This window comes from Mustela nivalis, assembly GCF_964662115.1.
Source record: "Mustela nivalis genome assembly, chromosome: 5".
Classification (NCBI taxonomy): domain Eukaryota; kingdom Metazoa; phylum Chordata; class Mammalia; order Carnivora; family Mustelidae; genus Mustela; species Mustela nivalis.
This window is the reverse complement of record NC_139024.1, coordinates 117,114,050-117,135,463: the sequence shown is the minus strand read 5'-3', so window position 1 is coordinate 117,135,463 and position 21,414 is coordinate 117,114,050. Positions and strand designations below refer to the sequence as shown.

Genomic DNA, 21,414 nt, shown 5'->3' with positions numbered 1-21,414 from the left:
GGCCAAAGAAGGATAATGATTTATTTTAAAAAAGGTATCTTCAGGGCATCTGGGTGACTCAGTCAGTAAAGCCTGCAACTCTTGATTTCCGGGAGGTGAGCATGTGACCCTGAGATCAAGACCCAAGTCAAAATCAAGAGTCGGCCCCTTAAGGGACTGTGCCACCCAGGCGCCCCAAGATTTTATTCTGAAGTCATCTCTACACCCAGTGCAGGCAGGGGTCTAAAGGGACCAGGACAGAGTACTGCCAAGTGGGTTTGAGGCCAAGGTCTGACACCAGACCCCTCAGGTTCAATGACATACTGTTTCTTTACCTATTACCTGTGTGACCTCAGATACATTACTTAACTTCTGTATTTTATTTTTTTAATAAATATTTTTATTTATTTATGTATTTGACAGATCACAAGTAGGCAGAGAGGCAGATACAGAGAGAGAGGAGGAAGCAGGCTCCCTGTTGAGCAGAGAGCCCGTTATGGGACTCGATCCCAGGACCCTGAGATCATGACCTGAGCTGAAGGCAGAGGCTTTAACCCGCTGAGCCTGGGCGCCCCTTAACTTCTGTATTTTATTCTTAAAGTTTTAGGACTCATTTTACACATTTGTGAACTTAATTTCACATGTTGTGACATAAGGGGCTAATTTTGTTTTCCAACACCATTTACCGAGGAACCCAGTCTCTCCCCACTCCAGTGCACATTTCCTCTGGCTCTTAACATTTTCCCACATGCACATGGGTCTGCTCCTTGATCCCCTGTCCCATTTCATTTCTCTATCACTTTGTTTTAATGACTCTTCTTATGAAGTCTTTTATGGCACCTGATTTCTTTTTCTTTCAGGTCAGGTTTGTTTACTTATTGAAGTCATCTCTACACCCAGCATGGGGCTCGAACTCACGACTCCGGGGTCAAGATGCATACTCTTCAGACTTGAGTCAGCCAGGCATCCCCAATATTCAGTCTTGATGCTGACAGAACACAGGACTTCCCTTGTAGTCCCCCTGTATTTTCCCTTGAAGTGTTTCAAAATTATCTTTAGACATCCTTGGCACTTGACCCTACGATTTTTTTCGAATTAGTCTGTCCAGTTCCTTTCGAAAGTGGTCTGCTTCCTGAAGCCTCCGTTCTCGTTACCAGACCTTGGTAGGGATCACAGGTCTTTCCCTGTGCACTGCAGGGAAGCAGAGACTAAATGTAAAGTCGTGAACACATTGCTTGGTGCAAAGGCCTGGAACACGGGCTCAGCAGATGGTGGTATCGTCTTCCTCAAATGTCCAACCCAATGCAGTCACTGCTCTGTTTTAAAACCTTTGTTGGCTTCCCAGTCACGCAGAGTAAAGTTCAAACAGCCTGCCAAGGCACCTGACCCCGGCTGATCTTCCTGTGGCCCCTCCTACCTCTCTCTCCTCCCTGTCCACTCTCTGTATTGTGTCCCAGCCCCGGCAAACTTGCTGTCACACGAGCACACTGCTGTGCCCTAGCCTGGCAATGCTGTTCCCTTTGCTGAGAACTCCTACACCCCTCCTGCATCCTCTGGGAAGGAGGCAGTCCCTCCCTCAGCCTTCTTTGGATCACGCTTGTCACTCTGCACTGTGATTATTTGTCTCTGTTGTGACTTAGTGAACCCAGAACAGCCCCTGGCCATCTCTGAGCAGGTGTCTGCTCCCAGCTACCACTGAGTGATCACACAGCAATTTGGACATCACACACATTCTTCCACTTATTTAATGCTCACAGCAAGCACAAGTGGACTTCTCCACCACTGAACAGGAGGGAATGGGGATGGTACCTTGTCCAAAATCCAAGAGCCTGGCACACAGCTGAGCTGAGACCCGAACTGGGGTCTAATTGTGATGCTCACACCTTCCATTCTGGCAGGCAGCCTCTCAACGTAGGACAGTCCTTCCTCCCTCTTTCGGCTCCCTTACTCTTTCCCATGCTCCTATGGTCCTCCTGCTTGAGCTCTCTCCCTTGTCCCCTCTCGCCCCACCCCTGGTGGCTTACATCCCCAGGCTGTCATCTCTCCTATTTCGTGCCATCTGTTACCCAAGCAGGTCCTCTGTGAGGACTGCGTGTCCTGGGTTTAGCACATTGCTGGTATTCGGGACACAGAACATGGGGCCACACGGTTGCGCCCTCAGAGGCTGAGATGTTAGTCAGGTGTCACAAGACCTAGGAGAGAAAATAAACCTTTCACACCCCAAATATGTCTGAAACCAGAAAGCAAACAAGGCCATGGTTTCTAACACCAGTGATTAGGTCTTTAGTGGGGACGGGGGCCAGCCTGAGTGGGGGATGAGCAAGAATTGTGCCTACTTCGTCTGGCTTGGGTGCTCAGAGCTGCCATCCAGGCTAACAAAGGGAGTAGGCATCGCGAGGAGCCTTCCAGCAGTGTCATAGCTGCACGGGGGCCTCTGGGCTCATTTCTTCTTCTCACCCATACTCCAAATTTTGGGAACTCTTTAGACCTCTCTCTCTGTGGCCACAAGCCTGGGCTGCAGCCAAGATAATCCTAGAGCCTGCAGTTACCCTGAGTTCAATGGGGGAACCAGCAACACGTAAAGCTGTGAAGTGATGGGGATGGGACCCCTACACAACGTGTCCTCATTGGACACGGCAAGTGGAGAGTTCCACGAACCCCAGATCCCAGTTACAGATGGCTATCTGGTAGTTCCCGAAGTATAGCCCATCACTTGTGTCAGTATTTATAAGCTCATGGCCTCATTATGCACACTGAATCTGGCAAAAGAAAGAATCCTTTGATGGGGGGGGGATCATCGCAGGATGGACAAAGGAGGCCCCCAGAATCTGAGTTCAGAGGGAAAGGGCGCCCGACCAGCTGGTAGGGCACCCGCCTTGAGGTGGAATGAAGTCATCGGGTTACTATTGTTTAGCAACCCACTTCCTGCCTATTTTTGGCTACTCACACAGATAGCCTGTACACTAGCCCGGTGAACTTGGTCTGACATTTGCCATTGTACAAGAGAGCCAACTGTCATCCAGGCACGTCCATCTGAGTCTCATGAGTTAGATTCGTGGCAGTCTCGTCCTGGTTGTGACCCTCTGGGTACACGGATTCTATCAGGTTTGTTGATGTACCAAAACTTGGCCACTGGTGATGCCAGCAGAATCCCAGGAAGGCCAGCCTACCTCAGTGGATGGACATGCTTATTTGATTGTGATACAGTGTTTACTCCCCCTTCTCTATTCCTGTCTTCATCCCCAGGTTCATTCACCCCAAGTCCGGATCAGCTCAGGCACGAGGCAATCACAAGCTTCCAATCTGCTCCCCTTCAATCTTTCCTGCTGCCTCCTCCTCAAACACGTTTGCTATTACAGGGCTATCCTTATCTTGGTCAAGAACGTGTCATGAGTATGAAGCTCAACTCCCTGGCCTGGCTTCTGTAGTCTTCCAAAATTTAGCCTCACCATGCTTTATTTTTCACAGCAGCTCAACGTGTTCTCCATCTGTCTCTAGGTCACTCAGTGCCACTCTCCCAACGATGGTGGTCCTACTGTTGTCCTCTGCCCGCAAGTCCTACCACTACATACCTTCAAAACACGGCTCCTGCCCATCAGCAGCCCCGATCAAAGTCACTGGAAAGGATGGGACATAAGACTTCCCAACCTGACCATGCCCAGCTCCTGCTCCCATGTGGGAAAGCAACGTCTGGCTGTGCTTTCATGTTGTCTTCGATGTGGCTCACCTCTCTGTCCCTTTTGTGTCCTCTGGGCTCTGAGGAAGGCCTTACTGGCTTAGGGGACAGGCCCTCCCAGCCCTGGGCGCTGGCAGTCCACCTGGGTCTCCCTGGGGCCCTGGCAGCCGAGTCTCTCATGGCCTGCTGTGGGGCTTCTCCAATTTACTTCTCACTTGAATTTCCTGAACATCAGACCGTCCATAGGGCCACCTGTGACCTACCTTGAGGGCAACTCTCAAGACCTCAGCAGAGAGTGGCGGAAAAAAATCAAAGCAAGGGGCGCCTGGGTGGCTCGGTGGGTTGAGCCGCTGCCTTCGGCTCAGGTCATGATCTCAGGGTCCTGGGATCGAGTCCCGCATTGGGCTCTCTGCTCAGCGAGGAGCCTGCTTCCCTCTCTCTCTCTCTGCCTGCCTCTCTGTCTACTTGTGATCTCTCTCTGTCAAATAAATAAATACAATCTTTAAAAAAAAAAAAAATCAAAGCAAGACTGATGTGAAGAATTCACGGAAAATCTCAAGAAAGAAGAGACCAGACACTAAGCAGGGACGTGTGTGAAATACTGGTTTTTATTGGTTGGCACAAGATTACAACCTACAATTCCAATGCCCTTCCCTCCCACACAGCTCCAATGGAAGGAAACTGATTAACACACAGAAAGGAATAGCACGCTCACAGGATTAAGCATTTGTTTTTACAAAAAGGAGTGGGCTATGGGGATGATGGAACTTTAGGGAAAGTACTGAAGCTCTATCCAGACTACAGGGGAGGGGTCTGTCTGTCCTCTGTTGTGGGCACCACAGAAGCAGACACCTTAGTAAAGGAGAATCGTTACGTATGACTGGCCTGCTATTGAAGGGGGGGAAAGTGGGACTCACATCAGCTGGACACCTGTCTCGGACCCAAACCTGGACTGGCTGGACCCCGTTTCCTTTTCTTTTCAGCTCTCCCTCCCAACCCGACTGTACCCACAGGAAACAGAGGCATGAAGAAAAACTAAAAACACCCTCCTTGAGAAGAGGAAACAAGAAAATTCTGTTTCTGCTGCTTTATCTGGACCAAGTTCCACTCCCCTGCTCCAAAGGGCACTGCATAGATCTTCCTACGAGTGCTGTAAAGATACTGGGGAAGGGGCCAGGCCTGCGCAGGTGGCCCCAAGTGGGTAGGAAGGAAAACTGGAACTTTCCATGCAATACCAAGCAAGGTTGTTTTGGAAACAAAAAATGGAAAGACCATGCACCCATGGGTTGGGAGCTCCGAAGTCCCAGAGTGCATTTGGGTTGGGGTAAGTGTGATATTATTTCAAAGCCCAGTTTACTGCAGCATCAGGTCCCAAGAGGTAAAAGGACCAAAACCAACTCATCCTTCTGTACAATCGCGGTTCCTCGGTTTCCTGTTTTGTTGCACTCACTGGAGTTATTCCTGCCAACCTCTCCAAGGGTGTGAGTACTCAGGCCGCTGGACATTCCACTTTCTACCCTTTCTGCAAGCAGGAGGCACACCACCCATGCAGGTGGTACACACATTCAGTCTGTAGACTGGTCACCGAAGGACTCGGTGACCTAATGACAGGAAGCCCAAGTTGTTTGCTTTCTGGGGAATATGGGGGACCCTGATGGGTAGGGACAGCAGCAGACTTCTGGTGGGATCAGAACAGTCTAGGTTGAGCATGAGATCCCCCAGGGGACTAGTTCCTGGGGGCATGGGCCCCTAGCTTTTGTCTCATTATTGGACTTGATCTTTTAAGTAATGGAGACATTACTGGACTTGATCTTTTAAGACTCGGCTAAAATGTCTGTGCACATGGGAGAAGGGACAAAGACTCTGCCTTCTGGGGGAAAAACTCAAAACATCTTGGCTACTTGCCTCAGTTTAAGGGGTTCCCTGGAAATACTTGTCCAACTTGGCCAAAGGGAGATTGCATCTGGACAATACACTTGCAAAAGGGGAGGCAGCACATCTAGTTCATCCATTTTAGAACTGGAATGGTCCCGAGGAATTTCACCTTGTCGGATGCTGATGGTAGGTGAGTGATGTGGAGGGAATCATGGTGAGGAAGCACCTTAAAAAAACCTATTGTTTGGAGGCCACATCCTGCAGCTGAGCAAACAGGAGGCAGAGCCTCGCCGCCTCCTTAGGCGTCATCCCTCCCAAGATCACTGGAGAGGACAGGAGGTAAGGTCCTTGCAACGAAGGCAGGGCTGGCCAGAGCTGATTTCCAGAGGCTACTAATAGGCCTCCACGCCCCCTCTCTGATACACTTGGGTAAGCCAGAGCCACTTGCTTTAATTTTACAACAGCTCCCAATATCCTCAAATGCTCCTGACTCCTTAAGCACCCAGCAAACCGACAGCAATCTTTCCTAAGACACAAGTACCAACTGAAGGTTTCTTAGTCTAACCATCTGCCTCTTCTTGGAGGGTAAGGTTGGAGCTTGAAGGTTTTCAGACCACGAAACAATAAAAACAGACCCGACGTGTATGAAACTGCACCACACACTGTTAACAGAGTGGACCGACTTTTTTTCTGACCACTAAACACCACACTGTGCTGCTGGGCCCTGGACTCGCACATCTGTGCCTGGAGCAACAGACACAGTTCTGTCCACCCACAGGTGGCAGAGAAAGGGGGAGGTTGTTGAAGGCTAACCAAAACACCTGAAGCCAGTGAGATTTTGGAGGAGGGTCCCCTTGGATTCTGAGCAAAACATGCACGAGCCATGTGAGAAGCGGCAAAAGGGATGGTTTGAGTCTGTGCGCTGTGACTTCACTGTCTGCCATAGCCTTTGGAGCTCCTCCAAGTTCCTGGGAGAAGAAAAGCCACCCGGCTGCGGAGCAAAGGCCTCTGAAGTCCTCTCTGCATTTCAGCACTTTGGAGGTTCTCCCAAACCTGACTTCAGATCTGTCCCCGGTGGAAGCTCCTTTCTGGTGTGGGGGTGTCCTGGTGCGGAAAGTAGAAGTCCATCAGGTTCTACTTTCCCAGCCATAAGTCACATCTGTTATGCCAGTGTACTCGAGAAATCAAAACTAGAGTCTCCTTTAGATCATCTGTTAGTGACTCATCTCCTCCACAACAAAAAGAGGTTAAAGACCAGGGTTTAACCCTGAAAAGCTTTTAACCCCCCAAATACGGGACAATAAAGAGGGGGACAGAGGCTATGGGGTCAGGGCTACTTTAGCTTACCATTTTCAAGTTGGCATAAAAGTGCTCAGAAAAACAGGTTTACATGGGTATTCCTCCCCAAGGGACTTACAGGCAATCTCACTGGAAAAATGATTTCCTGCAGGTGCCACCTGACCCCATACTAGGCAGAGGGGAGTATGGTCTCAAGGCCCAGCACTGGAATTTAGGTGACTTGCTTTTTCCCCAAGGAGCCCCAAAGACTCCCAGTTTTGATCTAAATGCCTGATTGGGCCCGTGAGCCCATAAGAATTTTACTATACCATTGAAATGTTCTCTGAAAGGTACACACTACAGATAACTTCCACAGGCAGTAGGCAATTTAGCAGGTAATTGTTCCAGAACCAGAACTAAGGTTCCTCAAGTCAATGAATCCAGTCTTCACATCTGAGCTGGCTGCAGAGTGTGAAAGGACGGGTAGCATGTCAAAATGGCGAGGAACCTGGAAAATGACAATGCGGCTGCTTTTGGGTCTTTTAAAGCCAATCTCCAGAGTTTTAGATGCCTTTTTTGGTATGTTCTAGGGACTTCTGTATGGGGTTCAGAACTGAGAATGTAAACCAAAGGAAACCGAGAGTTAATTATTAAACAACTGGTTGCTGGAGGAACAGAAGCAATGCTTGTCCACCTTTTAGATATTAATCTTGCTTTTTTGGCCAAAGGCACTTTCTTCTGCAGCAGAATCCCTCCTGGCGTGAATTCTGAGTTGATGTGGCTTCCCTGTGGAGCTCTCCTTCAAGTGGACCATCTCACTTTTTCAGAAGACTAAAGCTCACCAAATCTTCACTATAAATAAAGCTTCCGGGGAGAGACATGCCTTTTTGACTCAGAAAGCTTCATACTGCAGACACAGAATCACGGGACTACCCGCCTCAGCTCAAGCAGTGCATCCACACCCTCACCAAACAGCATCTTTTCTTTCTCTTTTTATTTATTCATTTTTAAGGGGACTAGGAGGGCGAACTATTTCATGAATCTGAGAGTGAGAGGTATCATTTGCTCGGATGTTCTGATCAGGCTTCTCACATCCCCGAAAGGTCATCAGCTACGGCAAAAATGTGGTCAAAGAGTGAAGCTGCCTCTGTCGAGGTGGAAGCAGAAAGGCTCCTGGCCTCCAGATTAGAGTCTGCCTCACATCCCCAGGTTCCCAGGGCCTCTGGTCACCTCAAGTTACCTAATAAACAGACAACAGTGGCTTTCATGGATTGTAGCCAGTGCTTCCCAATTTACTCCCTGAAAATCTCCAATGTCTGCTTTATGAGTGACTGTCTAAAACGACAATGGAACCCAGCTCTTCCAGGACAGTGAAGTCTCTGTTGCAGGGCTCACCCCAGAGAACCTAGGCTGACCATGGGCTGCTTTCTCACCTACTCTGAGTGAGATGGGTGCCCGGATGGAGCAAGGCTGAGGTCACAAACATCGGCAGCTACCCAGCCTGGAAGCCACCCCCCCCATGGCCTTGGGGAAACAGGTTCCATCCCAGCAGGGCTCAGAAGGAATGGCTGTCACCTCGGCAGGGCAGTATGACCTGTGTCGCTTCGGGTCTGACCTCTTTCAGAGTTTTGAGAACAAGAACCACAAGAGCCCTTGCCTTGTATAATCACCATTAGATAATCTCCTCATCCCAGAGCCTCTTGAGCTATCAGGTTTCCTATTTGTTATAAACATGGGTGTTCTGAAATGCAGAAAGGACCAGGATGAGGCTGGAGTATAAACAAGAGCTAATCCTCATTTACCTTAAAACCAAAATTGAGCCCATTGTGACGACTTCTCTAGGTATTTCTTCTAATTCCAAATTTCCTCTCAACAAGGCTGGATTCGAGAACACTTCAGAAATACTAAAAATCACACAGTCGTGGCAATGATCGCACTGTGGTTATTAAATCCTTTTTAAGGAACCAAAAGAAATGCGGCTCAGGCTAAGCTGTTTTAAAAAAAGGTCAGGTGGGGAGACCAACAGAGGCACTCCCGCAGCACGAGGTGGAAACGACAAGCACATACAGTACAATGTGAGATGCATTGCCAGGTCCGGTGAGAGTTGGCTTGCTTCTCTGATTACATATGTTCTGGGGGGAAAAGGGGGCCTCCAACAAGAACTGTGTGTGGGCAAGAGAAAGGGGAAGAAGGAGGAAGAACACTTCTGCGTGGACATTTTATTCCGCTTTTTGCAACAAAAGGTGAATTTTTTTTTCTTCTAAGCAAGTCTAAAAGACCTTACATGGACTGACTCCTAATGTCAAAACAGAAATTATGTGTCACGAAGGAACTTGACTGTGTAGCAATGCGTTTACAAAACTGCTGCAGAAGCCTCCCGGGAGCAGTGACCCGCTCTGTTCCCCAGAGGCCCCGAGAGGCAAGGCCTCCCGGCTCTATGGCGCTATACCACGCCAGGCGAAAGGCGGAAATCCTGCACCTTCGAGGCCTTCCTCGGCCTCCCGGGGGGTGCTCCTCCCACACGCTTTGATCCCTCCAGATGGCCTCAGCTCAGACTCAGCATCGCAGGAGCCCTCTCCACGCAGGGCAGATGGGGCAGCGGACACTTGTAAAAACAAAACTGTCAATTCGTTAACTTTTCCATCCTGCCAGGTTTGCTACGAGAAAGATCAGGACTCTTGTTTCATGGGCCACGTCATTCTGCAAGGCTACAAACAAATCGGATACAGCCAACTCCTGGTAGCCCTTCTCTCTCTCTCTTTCTCTCACACACACACACACACACACACACACACACACACACACCCCGCCCTGGTCCAAAAAGATGGCATGACCTCACTGATGCTTCCCCAGTGGCTGCAAAACGATAAACTGAAAATGAAGTGAACAAAGTGAAATCCCTAGTGCTTTCTCCATCCGGCGCACGGTGGACTGTGATGGACGCCCTAGTAATAAACCAGCATCCTGAAGGGCAAACTCACTGTGAGACTGCGTCTGCGCCACACACAGCAACCTTTTTGTGTCAAGCTTGAATGAGTTGCGTACCTGTAGAGTTCACAGCAAAGCGGTGTCCAAGAAAGCTTCTGCGAGTGGGATCACTTGTGTGCGTTCTTCTGTTTCTCCTTGCTTTCTCTGGGGAAGAGTAACGGCCACCGCGACCATGGGTCTGAGTCATCTATCACAGAAGGGCTATGACTACACAGCTGTGAAGATAGCCATGCTGTTAACGGTGCCAGGGAGGGAGGAACACCAATTCTCGCTCATCAGGATCCCAGTGTAACAAAAAATAGCACCAGTTTCCACAATTCTGGTGTTGGACAAAGCTTCTTTTTGTCCGTTAAGAAAGCATCAGCACAATCTCTCCAGTTAATTGCATTAATAGGACCCATTCATGTCACTGAAAAACACCTCTGGGCACAGTTCACTCTCCTGACCCAAAGATGCCAACATCAGTCCACACTGGACTTGGTAGGGTCCTCTGTTGTGACACCGGCCCAGTAAAAACATCTTTAGATCATGAAAAAACGCACAAATTACTAGCAACACTGCAGTTCTCTTTTTAGGAGTCCTGCTTGTTTTCCTGCAGAGTACTTTTAGTCCATCTCGTAAAGGCAGAATTTAGTTGGAAGAACGTCTTTTGGATTCCACTTAGTGCTTGGTTGAACCTATTACATTTTCTCCTTTGCTTACATGGGCAGCAGCTCAGACTGCTCTTCATTGGGCAACAAGCGGCAGTCGGTTCGTTTTGGAGCAAGAAATGCGAACAGCGAGTTGGTATTTAAACTCAGATCCCGTGGTGCGGTTTGTCCACTGGGACCGTTTAGGGACAGGATGCCTTTCCCAGAGGTAGGACGGTATTCTAGGGAAATGTGGGCACCCTTTGGTGGTTCTGTGTCTCAAGACTGGGAAAGAAGATACAAACTGAGAGACACACAGTGAAATTTAAAGTTCTTCGAAAGATGTCCCCTCAAAATGTTGAACACTGAATGACACAGGCCTACATCTTTATATATATATGTATACATACATCTCTTTTAGTGGGAGGGAAGAGCAAAAGCTTTTCAAAGTTTGAGTATTTATTAGAATTTTTAAATAAAGAAAACTACGATTTTCATTTCACATCCTGGCTACATTTTGACAAAGGAAGATGCCACTAACGGCATGTCCTAAGCCAGGGACTGACAGTGTCCGCTTTCCTAGACTCACCACTCCATCTCAAGACCCTGTTCTGCTTACTTCCCAACTAAATGACACAACTGGCAAACGAAGCCAGCACATAGCCTGTATCAAAAACCAACACGAGTCTGCAGCAGGCTTATGCACGATGTCGTTCTAGTCAACCACCCAGCGTTCTCCCATGCCACTTCTCAGCAGAAGATGGACCTTTCACATCTCAGGAGGAGACACACTGACTATTTCTGAGCATGCTCCATGGTGCAATTCCAAGTGCTGTCACATCGCAAAGATAAGCAGACACCTGGATCATCCTCCCATGTAATTTTCGGGAACTTAAACATGGTCACCCAAGGAGGGGAGGGGACCATACACCTGCACTGGCCCAGGCCAGCAGATGATTCTGCACAAGGACAATGTCCAGTTCAGCATGGTGTAAGGCATGGATGCACGAGGAGAGAAGCCACTGTTGGCGGTTAAGTAGCATAATGGAAAAAATTCCAACCCGCAGGACAGAAACAGTGCTTGATGCTCTAGATTTTTAGATGGTGATCCCAAGAATCCAGTTCAAATCCCTACTGTCAACATGTACAGAGGACTCCAATCTCTATCATTGTTTCTCCAGGTCTGAGCAGAGGCCATTTGCTCCCGGGTTGGTAATAGAAAAGAAAATTGGTTTCTTTCTATGTCTTTCTTGGCAATGGAAACACAACTTTGAGAAGGCCATGAGTTCTGGGAGTGCTACAAAGGTAGCTAAACTCTTTCCGTACCCTATGTAACTACAGTCAGTGACTGGGGAAAAGAGAGGGGACAGGGACATTTACCTAGCCACTAGCATCAAAAAACAAAAAGGGAAATTAACTGCGAGGCTCTCCATTTCAGAAACACCCCGAATTTAAAAAACGAAACAAAACCTTGAAAAATTAAACAGTTAAATTCCTCTTCTAAAAGTCATTTATTTACATATTATATGCCCAGTATATAATGTGTAGATAAATGTACCCTGCTGGGGGAAGTGACCAACCTCCTGTACTGAACAGCTCATTAGAGGACAAATTCTTGAAAGGTTTCATCTCATACTGGTATCTTTTAATAAAAAAAAATTAAAAATCAAAGAAAAAAACGTCTGGCCAGGGCTGGGGTGAGACAAACAGGAACACTTCAGAATCCAAGGCCGAGGGAAGGCTGTCTGTCTCTCTAGACAATTGTAGGGGTGTGAAAGGGAGGGACCGATCATGCACAAAAGTACTTACAAATTACACACCCACCCCCCACCCCCTCCATAAAAAGAGAAGAAAAAGCCCATCACTTAACACCAAATAGCAACACCATCAAGAACCCCTTTCTCTGCTGCCCATCATGCCTTATTTGGAGAGGAGGCCTGTGAGGAGAGGTGAAAAGAGCAAGGGAGGGAAGATCTGCGCCCCAGTCTAGTTTCCAATTTCCATTCCTCTTACGCGAAGTCTTCAGTCATCTGACGCCTGGCCTGGAGCTCTGGGAAGAAACCGAGTACGTGGTGGCCACGACCGGGGTGCCGTTGTTGGCCGAGTAGCCTTGCCTCAACGTCTCAAAATACGACGCCTGCACCGGCTTGTGGTACTGCAGCACTTTGACAGCGTCTTCTATTTTAAACCATTCTCTCTTCCTTCCTGTGGGGGCAGACAGAAGAAGAAATGAGGACAAAAGGGAAGCGACTGCAGGCTTCTGATCTTCAGCTTGGGAGCAAGGGTCGCTGAAAACAGAAAAGCAACATTATCAAGACTTTAAAACCAGGCATTACGAAGATGTTTTTCCTCCCTTTCTTTCCCTACAAGAGTATATGCTTTAAATACCATACAGATGTCTGATGCAGAAGATAGGGAAGACATCTGAGAAGCAGACTGTGTGAAACCCGCCCTTCCTGGTCTCCTCTCACATTCCGGGGCCTCTGGGCCTTGCCCGGCTCGCAGGTACACACCTGAAGCCCAGCCAGCACCCCCATCTTCTGTACAAATCAGCACGAACGTCCGCTTCCAGAATTATGGGGCTGCCTGCCTTATAATCAGTTATTTATTTCAGAATTTAAAGAGTTATATATCCATATATCATAAAATATTTTTAAAAGTAACCACCCCTACTAACTTCTCAGTCTGTTTTCTTCCTTTTTTCTCAAATTTGTTTTGAAAATCCTTTATTTTTTTCTCTTATAATAAAAGATCATTGCTTAACATTAGGAAAATGGAAGAAAGTATAAAGAATACAATTACCTACAACACGAGAAACCACAAATGACTACCCTCGGTATCTTCGTGTCTTTGCTTTTCTTCCATTGTATCTGAAAAAGAGGCTGCCCTGAACAACTATAACTGGGATCATGCTTTCAGATGCTTGGAGTCCTGAAGAGCTCTAAGAAGAGTGTTGTGGTTAGAACCCCCGATGCTGGAGCTAACATGCTGGGCTCCAATAACATCACTGGCTCTAATGAACGGTCAGTTCATGGCAAGTTACTGAACTAGGTACTGAGCTGTGCCCCCACCTTCTTCAATTGTAGAGGTAATAACTAGTACCCATCTCACAAGTCGGTTGTGAGGATTTTTTTTTTTTTAAAGATTTCATCTATTTGACAGAGAAATAGTGAGAGAGGGAACACAAGCAGGGGGAACCAGAGAGAAGCAGGCTTCCCGCTGAGCAGGGAGCCCGATACAGGACTCCATCCCAGGACCCTGAGATCATGACCTGAGCTGCAGATAGATGCTTAACTGACTGAGCCACCCCGGTGCCCTAGTTGTGAGGATTAATATGTAAGATACCTGGCACACAGTATATGTTATAAGAGTTTGCTTATTAGTACTATTATTGTTATTGCTTCTTTTTTTATTGCACACTCTTTCTTACTTACTTGTCTACGTTATAAAAAAAAATATGTGCAGCGCCTGGATGGCTCAGGCAGTAGAGCATCTGAATCTTGATTTTGGCTCAGGTCACAATCTCAGGGTTGTGAGATGGAGCCCATGTCCGGGTTCTGTGCTGGGTGTGGATCCTGCTTAGGATTCTCTCTCTTCCCCTCTCCCTCAGCCCCCAGCACTCTTGCTCTTCAAAAACAACAAAAAAAAACCTTTATCTGTTTTTTTCTTTCTTTTAACCTCCCAGAAGAGGCCTAGAACTGAGATCCTAAGAATAAAACATGTGGACTCTAAAGGCCTCGTGTTCTGTAACGCCAAATTGCTTTCCAGCAGGGCCATCCCACTCCCCAGCCCTGCCTGTGTGTGCCACATGTCATTCTCACCACCGCCCCGCTCGGCAATGCTACCTTTCCCTCTGTCACTGCCTTATTCTTTAGGGAAAACCAGAACCTCATTTTTGTTTTCATTTCACATTCCTATTTTAATGTAGCTCTAATTAGTGTATATATAAGTTTATACCCTGCTTTTTTCATTCACCAACAATGATTCACAAGCCCTCTGCCATGGTCTATTAGCTTTCAGAAGCCCGTGTTTAACAGCTGTGCGACATTCCATCAGACGAATGTACCTCAGCTCACTTATCCTTCACTGAGGCGTACATTTAAAAGCCAATTTCCACCCGAAAAAGGCTCATCTGAAAGACAGCTCACAGGCTTATTCTCCATATTTTAGACTATTTTGGTATTTCAATTCTCTCAAGTAGTACAAGGTGAAAGTCCTGTTGGATATTAATAGAGCAATGGTACCTTGACAATTCATATCACTAGTGTGTGACTCCTGCCTGACAGAATGCTCTGAGGACAGGGCCATGCCACACTCACTCTCTGTCTCCTTTTTAAGCCCTAGCACTAGCTGTCAAGGAGGCTATTTTTAATAAACCCCTACTGAATTCATTTACTTGAGCATATTGCATTCTCCCAGATACAAAGCCGTTGAAAGCCGAAAGGCCACAAAACACCCACATCAGCAGTGTGAGGGGCACGGTGGCAAAGCCCACACGTACCATAAAGGGAGAGGTTTCAGCAACTGGATTCTATCCGTTTGCTGATTTATAACCGGTTTTTAAATTAATATTACACTTTCCTAGAATATACTTTCCTTCAGAGGCAAAAGATTAAACCATGATCCAACCATTAAATCAACTAAGTTTTTAGTTCCAAAGACACACACCCAATAGTGATCTGAGCAATCAGAGAATGGCTCCTCAGGAGAAAAGGAGGGGCATCCGAAGGCGAATATGGGTAAAACCGGAAATTGCTCCCACTGCTCTGCTTCTACCACACAACTCTGGAGGAAGCGGCTCCCCCCACCAAACCAGTAGCTTTCTCCAACAGTATGAATAAGCATCACAAGGAACAGCCAAGGTCCTGCTCCCAGCTGGGGTTTCGTGGCCAGCGATGGCCCCAGCATTGTGGACGAGGGTCACTATCTGCTGTGGGCGGACCAGTTTGGTGTTAGAAACCACATTTCTTATTTTTTAGGCACCATGTTTCTATTGGTTGACCAGGTACCCACCTTCAGCTTTCTTTTGAATATTTCAAAACACTACTTTTCATCAAAATGGACATGCTTGTTCCAATAAACATATTCTTCTATGGCTTCTTTCATCAGGCTTGTTTCTAGGTCTGGATCATGACGTGTGGCGTGGCAAGGGCCCGTGGTGGGGAGCATTCTGAAAGCTATCTGGGGACAACTTACCAATGTTAACGGAATCTTCCCAGTCTTCCAGCACTTCTGTGACAATAAGCACATACACATACGTTCTGTGCTTCCTCTCCTGGTTCTGAAGGGCAAAGAGAAAAGGACAGAGGAAGAGCTTTCCCTCAGAGAGCTGACATTACTTAAGTGAAACACACTCTTAGCCGTATGTCCAGAGAGCTCAGACACAAGCATTCCTTTTACTTTTAATCATCCTACAGTCATGAAGGGAATAGCGCCAGATGGCCTATTTAAAACATGCCGCACTTGCATTTACGGCTGTGCTCTTTGGCTGGCCTTCTAAAGCCCAAGCTTTAATCTCTTTTTTTTGTTCCCCTTCCCCTAAGTACAACTTCCCAGGAAGGCTGTGAGAAGAAGTTTGTGACCCCTTGAGAAATGTAACTCGCAAGAACACAAGGAAGAGAAGAGGCTGTGGGTGGGTGGGGCTTCCATGAGCGCAAACAAGCTGATGATCTGGCATGTCTCCCCTTCTCCTACTAACTTTGCTCATCTTTATTTCCCCACTTCTCACTTCCTTCCACCTTCCTCCAAACCTCTACCCAGCCTCTTAGCTTGTTCCTTCCACCTTTGCTATATAGTTATTTTATCTTCTTTTCCTTCAGTGTTCTCTATACTTTATGTCCCTTCCTTGTATCTCGGAGAAGAGGAAGAGAGGTAGGGACGGGATAAACCATATTAGGCATACCTTGTTTGTGCGTCACAGACACTGCCTCTGCTATAAATGGAAGGTCTGTGGCAATGTGGTGTCAAGCAAGTCTACTGATGTCTTCTTCCTAATGGCATTTACTCACTTTGTGTCTGTCAGTTTGGTAATTCCCACAGTACTTCAGACTTTTTCGTTATTATTATAAGTGTTATGGCAATCCGTGATCAATAACTGTTGATGTTGCTATTGTAATTGTTTTAGGGTCCCACAAAGGATGCCCCTATAAGATATGAACTCAAGCAATAAATCCCACTAACTGGTCATTCCCATCTCTCTGTCCTTCTCCCTATTTCCTGAGACACAACAAAATTAAGATTAGGCCAATGGGGAGTGCCTGTGTAGCCCCATTGGTTAAGCATCTGCCTTTGGCTCAGGTCATGATCCCAGGGTCCTGGGATTGAGCCCCGTATTAGACTCCCTGCTCAGCGAGGAGTCTGCTTCTCTCTCCCTCTGCCAGCTGCTCCCCCTGCTTGTGCTCTTCTCTCTCTCTCAAATAAATAAATGAACTCTAAACAAAACAAAACAAAATAAAACAACAACTTTAAGACAAGATTAACCAATTAATAACCCTACAGTGACTTCTAAATGTTCAAGTGAGAAAAAAAATTGCATAGCTCTACTCTCCCTTTAAATCAGAAGCTCACAATGATTAAGCTTGGTGAGGAAGGCATGCTGAAAGCCAAGATAGGCTGAAAGCTAGGCCTCTTGCACCAGTTAGCCAAGGTGTGAATGCAAAGGAAAAGTTCTGGAAGGAAATTAAAAGTTCTACTGCAGTGAACGCATGCATGACAAGAGAGCGAAATAGCCTTACCCTTGATATGGAGAAGGTTTGAATGTTCTGGATGGAAGATCAACCCAGTCACAACCGTCCCTTTAAGACAAAGCCTGACCCAGAGCAAGGCCCTCGCTCTCTTCAGTTCTGTGAAGGCTGAGAGAGATGGGAAGGCCAAAGGAGAAAAGTCTGAAGCTAGCAGAGGTGGCTTCATGTGGGTTAAACCAGAAAGAAGCTGTCTCCATAACACAAAAGTGCAAGGTGAAGCAGCAGGTGCTGATGGAGAAGATGGAGCGAGTTCTCCAGGAGACCTATCTCTGATCATCCATGACAGGGCTACACTAGACAACAGTTTTTCAGTGTAGATGAAACAGCCTTCTATCGGAAGAAGATGTCATCTAGGACTTTCATGGTTAGGGAGGTCAATGCCTGGCTGCAAAGCTTCAAAGGACGGAGTGACTCTCTGGTGAGGGGCAGCTGGTAACTTCAAGTTGAAGCCAGGGCTCAAGGATCATTCCAAATATCCTAGGGTCTTCAAAAATTAAGCGAAATCAACTCTGCCATGCTCTTATAAATGGAACAAAGCCTGGATGACAACACACCTGTTTCCAACATGGTTTACTGAATACTTAAAGCCCATTGTTGAGAACTCCTGCTCAGAAAAAAAGATTCCTTTCAAAACAAATAATACATTATATGCTACTAAGAATAAATAGCCAAAAAAAAAAAAAAAAAAAAAAAAAAAAAGATTGCTCATTGACAGTGTCCCTGGTCAGCCAAGTGCTCTGATGGAGATGGACAAGATGAATGCTTCCATGCCTGCTAGCACAACATCCATTCCACAGACCATGGATCAAGGAGTCATTTCAACTTGTAAGTCCTTCTATTTAAGAAATACACTTCATAAGGCTAGAGCTGCTAGAGAGTGAGTGATCCCTCTGATGGATCTGGGCAAAGTAAACTGGAAACCTTCTGGAAAGGACTCACCATCTAGATGTCATAAAGAACAACGGTGATTCATGGAAAAAGGTAAAAAATATCAACACAAACAGGAGTTTGGAAGAAGCTGATTGCAATCCTCATGAAGAACTTTGAGAGATTCAAGACTTGAGTGGATGAAGAAACTGCAGATGTGATAGAAAGAGCAAGGGAACTAGAGTAAGTGGAGTCTGCAGTCAGTTAAGCGTCCAACTCTTTTTTTTTTTTTTTTTAAGATTTTATTTATTTATTTGAGAGAGAGCGAGAGCATGAGAGGGGGAGGGCCAAAGGGAGAAGCAGGCTCCCTGCTCAGCAGGGAGCCTGATGCGGGACTCAATGCTGGAACTCCAGGATCATGACCTGAGCCAAAGGCAGTCGCCCAACCACCTGAGCCACCTAGGGACCCAAAGCGTCCAACTCTTGGTTTCAGCTCAGGTCATGATCTCAGAGTCATGAAATGGAGCCCTGCACTGGGTTCTGTGTTCAGCAGAGAGTTTGCTTAAAACTCTCTCTCTCTCCTTCTCTCCTTCCAACTGCCCTGTGCTTATGCTCTCTATCAAAAAAGATAGGAAGGAAGGAAGGAAGGAAAGAAGGGAGGAAGTGGAACCTGAAAATGGGACTGAATTGCTGCAATCTCATGGTAAAACCTGAAGACACGAGAAGCTGCTGCTTACGGACAAGCACAGAAAGTGATTTCTTGAGATGGAGTCTACCCCTGGTGAAAATTGTGTGAAGATTGTTGAAGTGACAACAGAAGATTTAGAATATTCCATAAACGTAGTTGATAAGCAGCAAGTAGGTTTGAGAAGACAGACTCCCAATTTTGAAAGAAGTTGTACTGTGTGTAAACAGCATAGTCTGCTACAGAAAAAATATATACAAAAGGAAGAGTCAACTGGTGCAACAAACTACTTTTTTTTAAAAAGATTTTATTTATTTATTTGACAGACAGAGACCCAGTGAGAGAGGGAACACAAGCAGAGGGAGTGGGAAAGGGAAAGCAGTCTTCCCGTTAAGCAGGGAGCCCGAGGAGGGGTTTGATCCCAGGACCCCGGGGCCACCACCTAAGCCGAAGGCAGATGCCTAATGGCTGGGCCACCCAGGCTCCCTGCAAACTTCTTATTTTAAGAAACTGCCACAGCCAACCCAATTCTTAGCAACCATGACCCTGATCAGTCAGCAGCTATCAACACAGAGGCAATCCCCTCGCCCAGCAAAAAGACTGTAACTTACTGAAAGCTCATGATGATTAGCATTTTTTAGCAATAAAGTATTTTTAAATTAAGGCATACACATTGATACAGACATTGTAAGTGTATATATACACTTCATAGACTACAATATAGTATAAATATAACTTTCATATGCACTGACAAAAATCAAATATTTGACTCACTTTATTGTAATAAATGCTTTATTGCAGTGGTCTGCAACTGAATCGACAGTATCTCTGAGGCTACGCCTGTACTTTGAAATAATTCTATTTGTCTGGAGGGGACTATGGGATTTTGAAAAAGAAAGTAAACTATTCTCTTGGTGCTGCTTTGTTTTGAAAACACAGCAAAACAAAGATGGCGTCTAGCCTAGACTCGGACCTCAAGGGACTAGATGTTTTTGTCCCCCCCTGATTAGGATGTTGAAATCCTAACTCCCAATGGGTTAGTATTAGGAGGTAGTATTAGGAGCTCCCAATCTGGCAGCAGATTGGGTTGAGAAGGGCTGACTCTTGGGATAAAAGATGCCCCAGTGAGCAACCATCCTCCTTTCACTGTGTGAAAACAGAGAAATGGCTACAAGAACCCCCTGCTTTTCAAAAATTCTAGGTAAGCCACTTCAGTTTCACTTTTATGAAAGACCTACATCAGTACCTGCTTTTGCTAACTGAAAGAAATCTGAAGAGGAATTTGCATTTATTTAAAAAAAAATGAAAAGCAAAAGAAGCATTCAGCATTTCTATTGTAGCAAGCTATCAGAAGCAGTGGCCACCTGGAGCCGTGAGAGAGGAGAGGGTGGTCAGCCGGGCTCCTTCCCTGAGAACTACACTCAGCACTCCCTCACTGAGCTGCCAGAGCTGTGGACTGGGGCTCTGCACACCTGTGCGTTAGCTTAACTTATTTTATGTAACCCTTAACAACATGGATCCTGAAGTATCAGAAAAGCCTCAGAGAGATTGTTTTTTGGTTTTGGAAGTGCTAAAAAAAAAATCACCATATAAATTAATTGCTTCTTCACTTTCTACCATTTTGACTTACAAAAGGCTTCCTATGAACACGCTACTTTTGGATAGCAGGAGAAACTAGTAACTATGAACCAGGAAGTGGGTCCTCACCAGACAGTGAGTCCCCTGGGGCCTTGATTTTGGACTTTCTAGCCTCCAGAACTGTGAGAAACTCATTTCTATTGTTTACAGGACACTCAGTTTTGTTATAGCAGCCTGAAAGGACGAAGACAAAGAAATACATATATCCATATTACATGGTTACTAACATGATACCAATTGCACCAAAGATTTTAATAGGCTTACCTCAAAAATTCCAACTAATCTTCCCAATGTCCCTTTTACTCCAGCCTGAAAAGTGAAGAAGAATTAACACATTAATATTGTTTATATTGCTGGTCTCATTCTGAATCAAAACCCAAGGATGGGGGTGCCTGGGTGGCTCAGTGGGTTAAAGCCTCTGCCTTCGGCTCAGGTCATGATCTTGGGGTCCTGAGATCGAGCCCCACATTGGGCTCTCTGCTCGGCGGGGAGCCTGCTTTCCCTCTCCTCTCTCTCTAACTGACTCTCTGCCTACTTGTGATCTCTCTCTGTCAAATAAATAAATAAAATCTTAAAAAAAAAAAAAAAAAACCCAAGGATGACTAGGTCTATGGAGGTCACACCAGTATTTTCTGAGTGTCACAGACTGGTAACAGCAGGGTGTGCTCTAGGGAGGGAGGATTCCTCTCATCTCCTCCCCGTCTCTCTCCCCACTGCCATGCCGGCCAAACACAGCAGGTAATCAAGGCCATGAAGCCACATGGAAGATATTTAGAGGTATTAATTACTTCACTCACTCACTCATTCATTCAACAAATACATTGACTGCCTAATACGTGTCAGAGATACAGTGATGAATAGGCTAGAACACAGGATCCAAGAACACAGGATCCTTATCTGACTCGTTCTTGGCTGTCTGCATACAATAAGTCTGAAAAACAGGGCTCAGCACCTTGTAGAAGCAGCTCAGGAAGGCGTAAGTTAACAAGTACATAAACCTGGTGATTCTGCTAGTGACAGGAATTGACAGAGATGCACAGAATGATATGATGGACA

General features: G+C 46.4%; 1 protein-coding gene across 2 annotated transcripts in view; it reads right to left on the bottom strand.

Moving 5' to 3' along the window:
• Positions 1–4,245: 4,245 nt before the first annotated feature.
• NUDT3 (nudix hydrolase 3) overlaps positions 4,246–21,414 on the bottom strand; it is a 117,551-nt gene continuing 100,382 nt past the window's right edge. Inside the window, exons 3-6 of one of the 2 annotated variants that reach the window (XR_014312241.1) lie at positions 20,623–20,667; positions 15,622–15,706; positions 9,854–12,630; positions 4,246–7,421 (exon numbers count right to left, since the gene is read on the bottom strand). Coding sequence is in view for 1 of the 2 variants with exons in the window: in XM_082732431.1 (XP_082588557.1) it covers positions 12,452–12,630; positions 15,622–15,706; positions 20,623–20,667 (309 nt within the window). In the remaining variant the exon portion in view is untranslated. Of the gene's footprint in view, positions 12,631–15,621; positions 15,707–20,622; positions 20,668–21,414 lie in introns of both variants that reach the window. The other variant, XM_082732431.1, reaches the window with a different exon arrangement.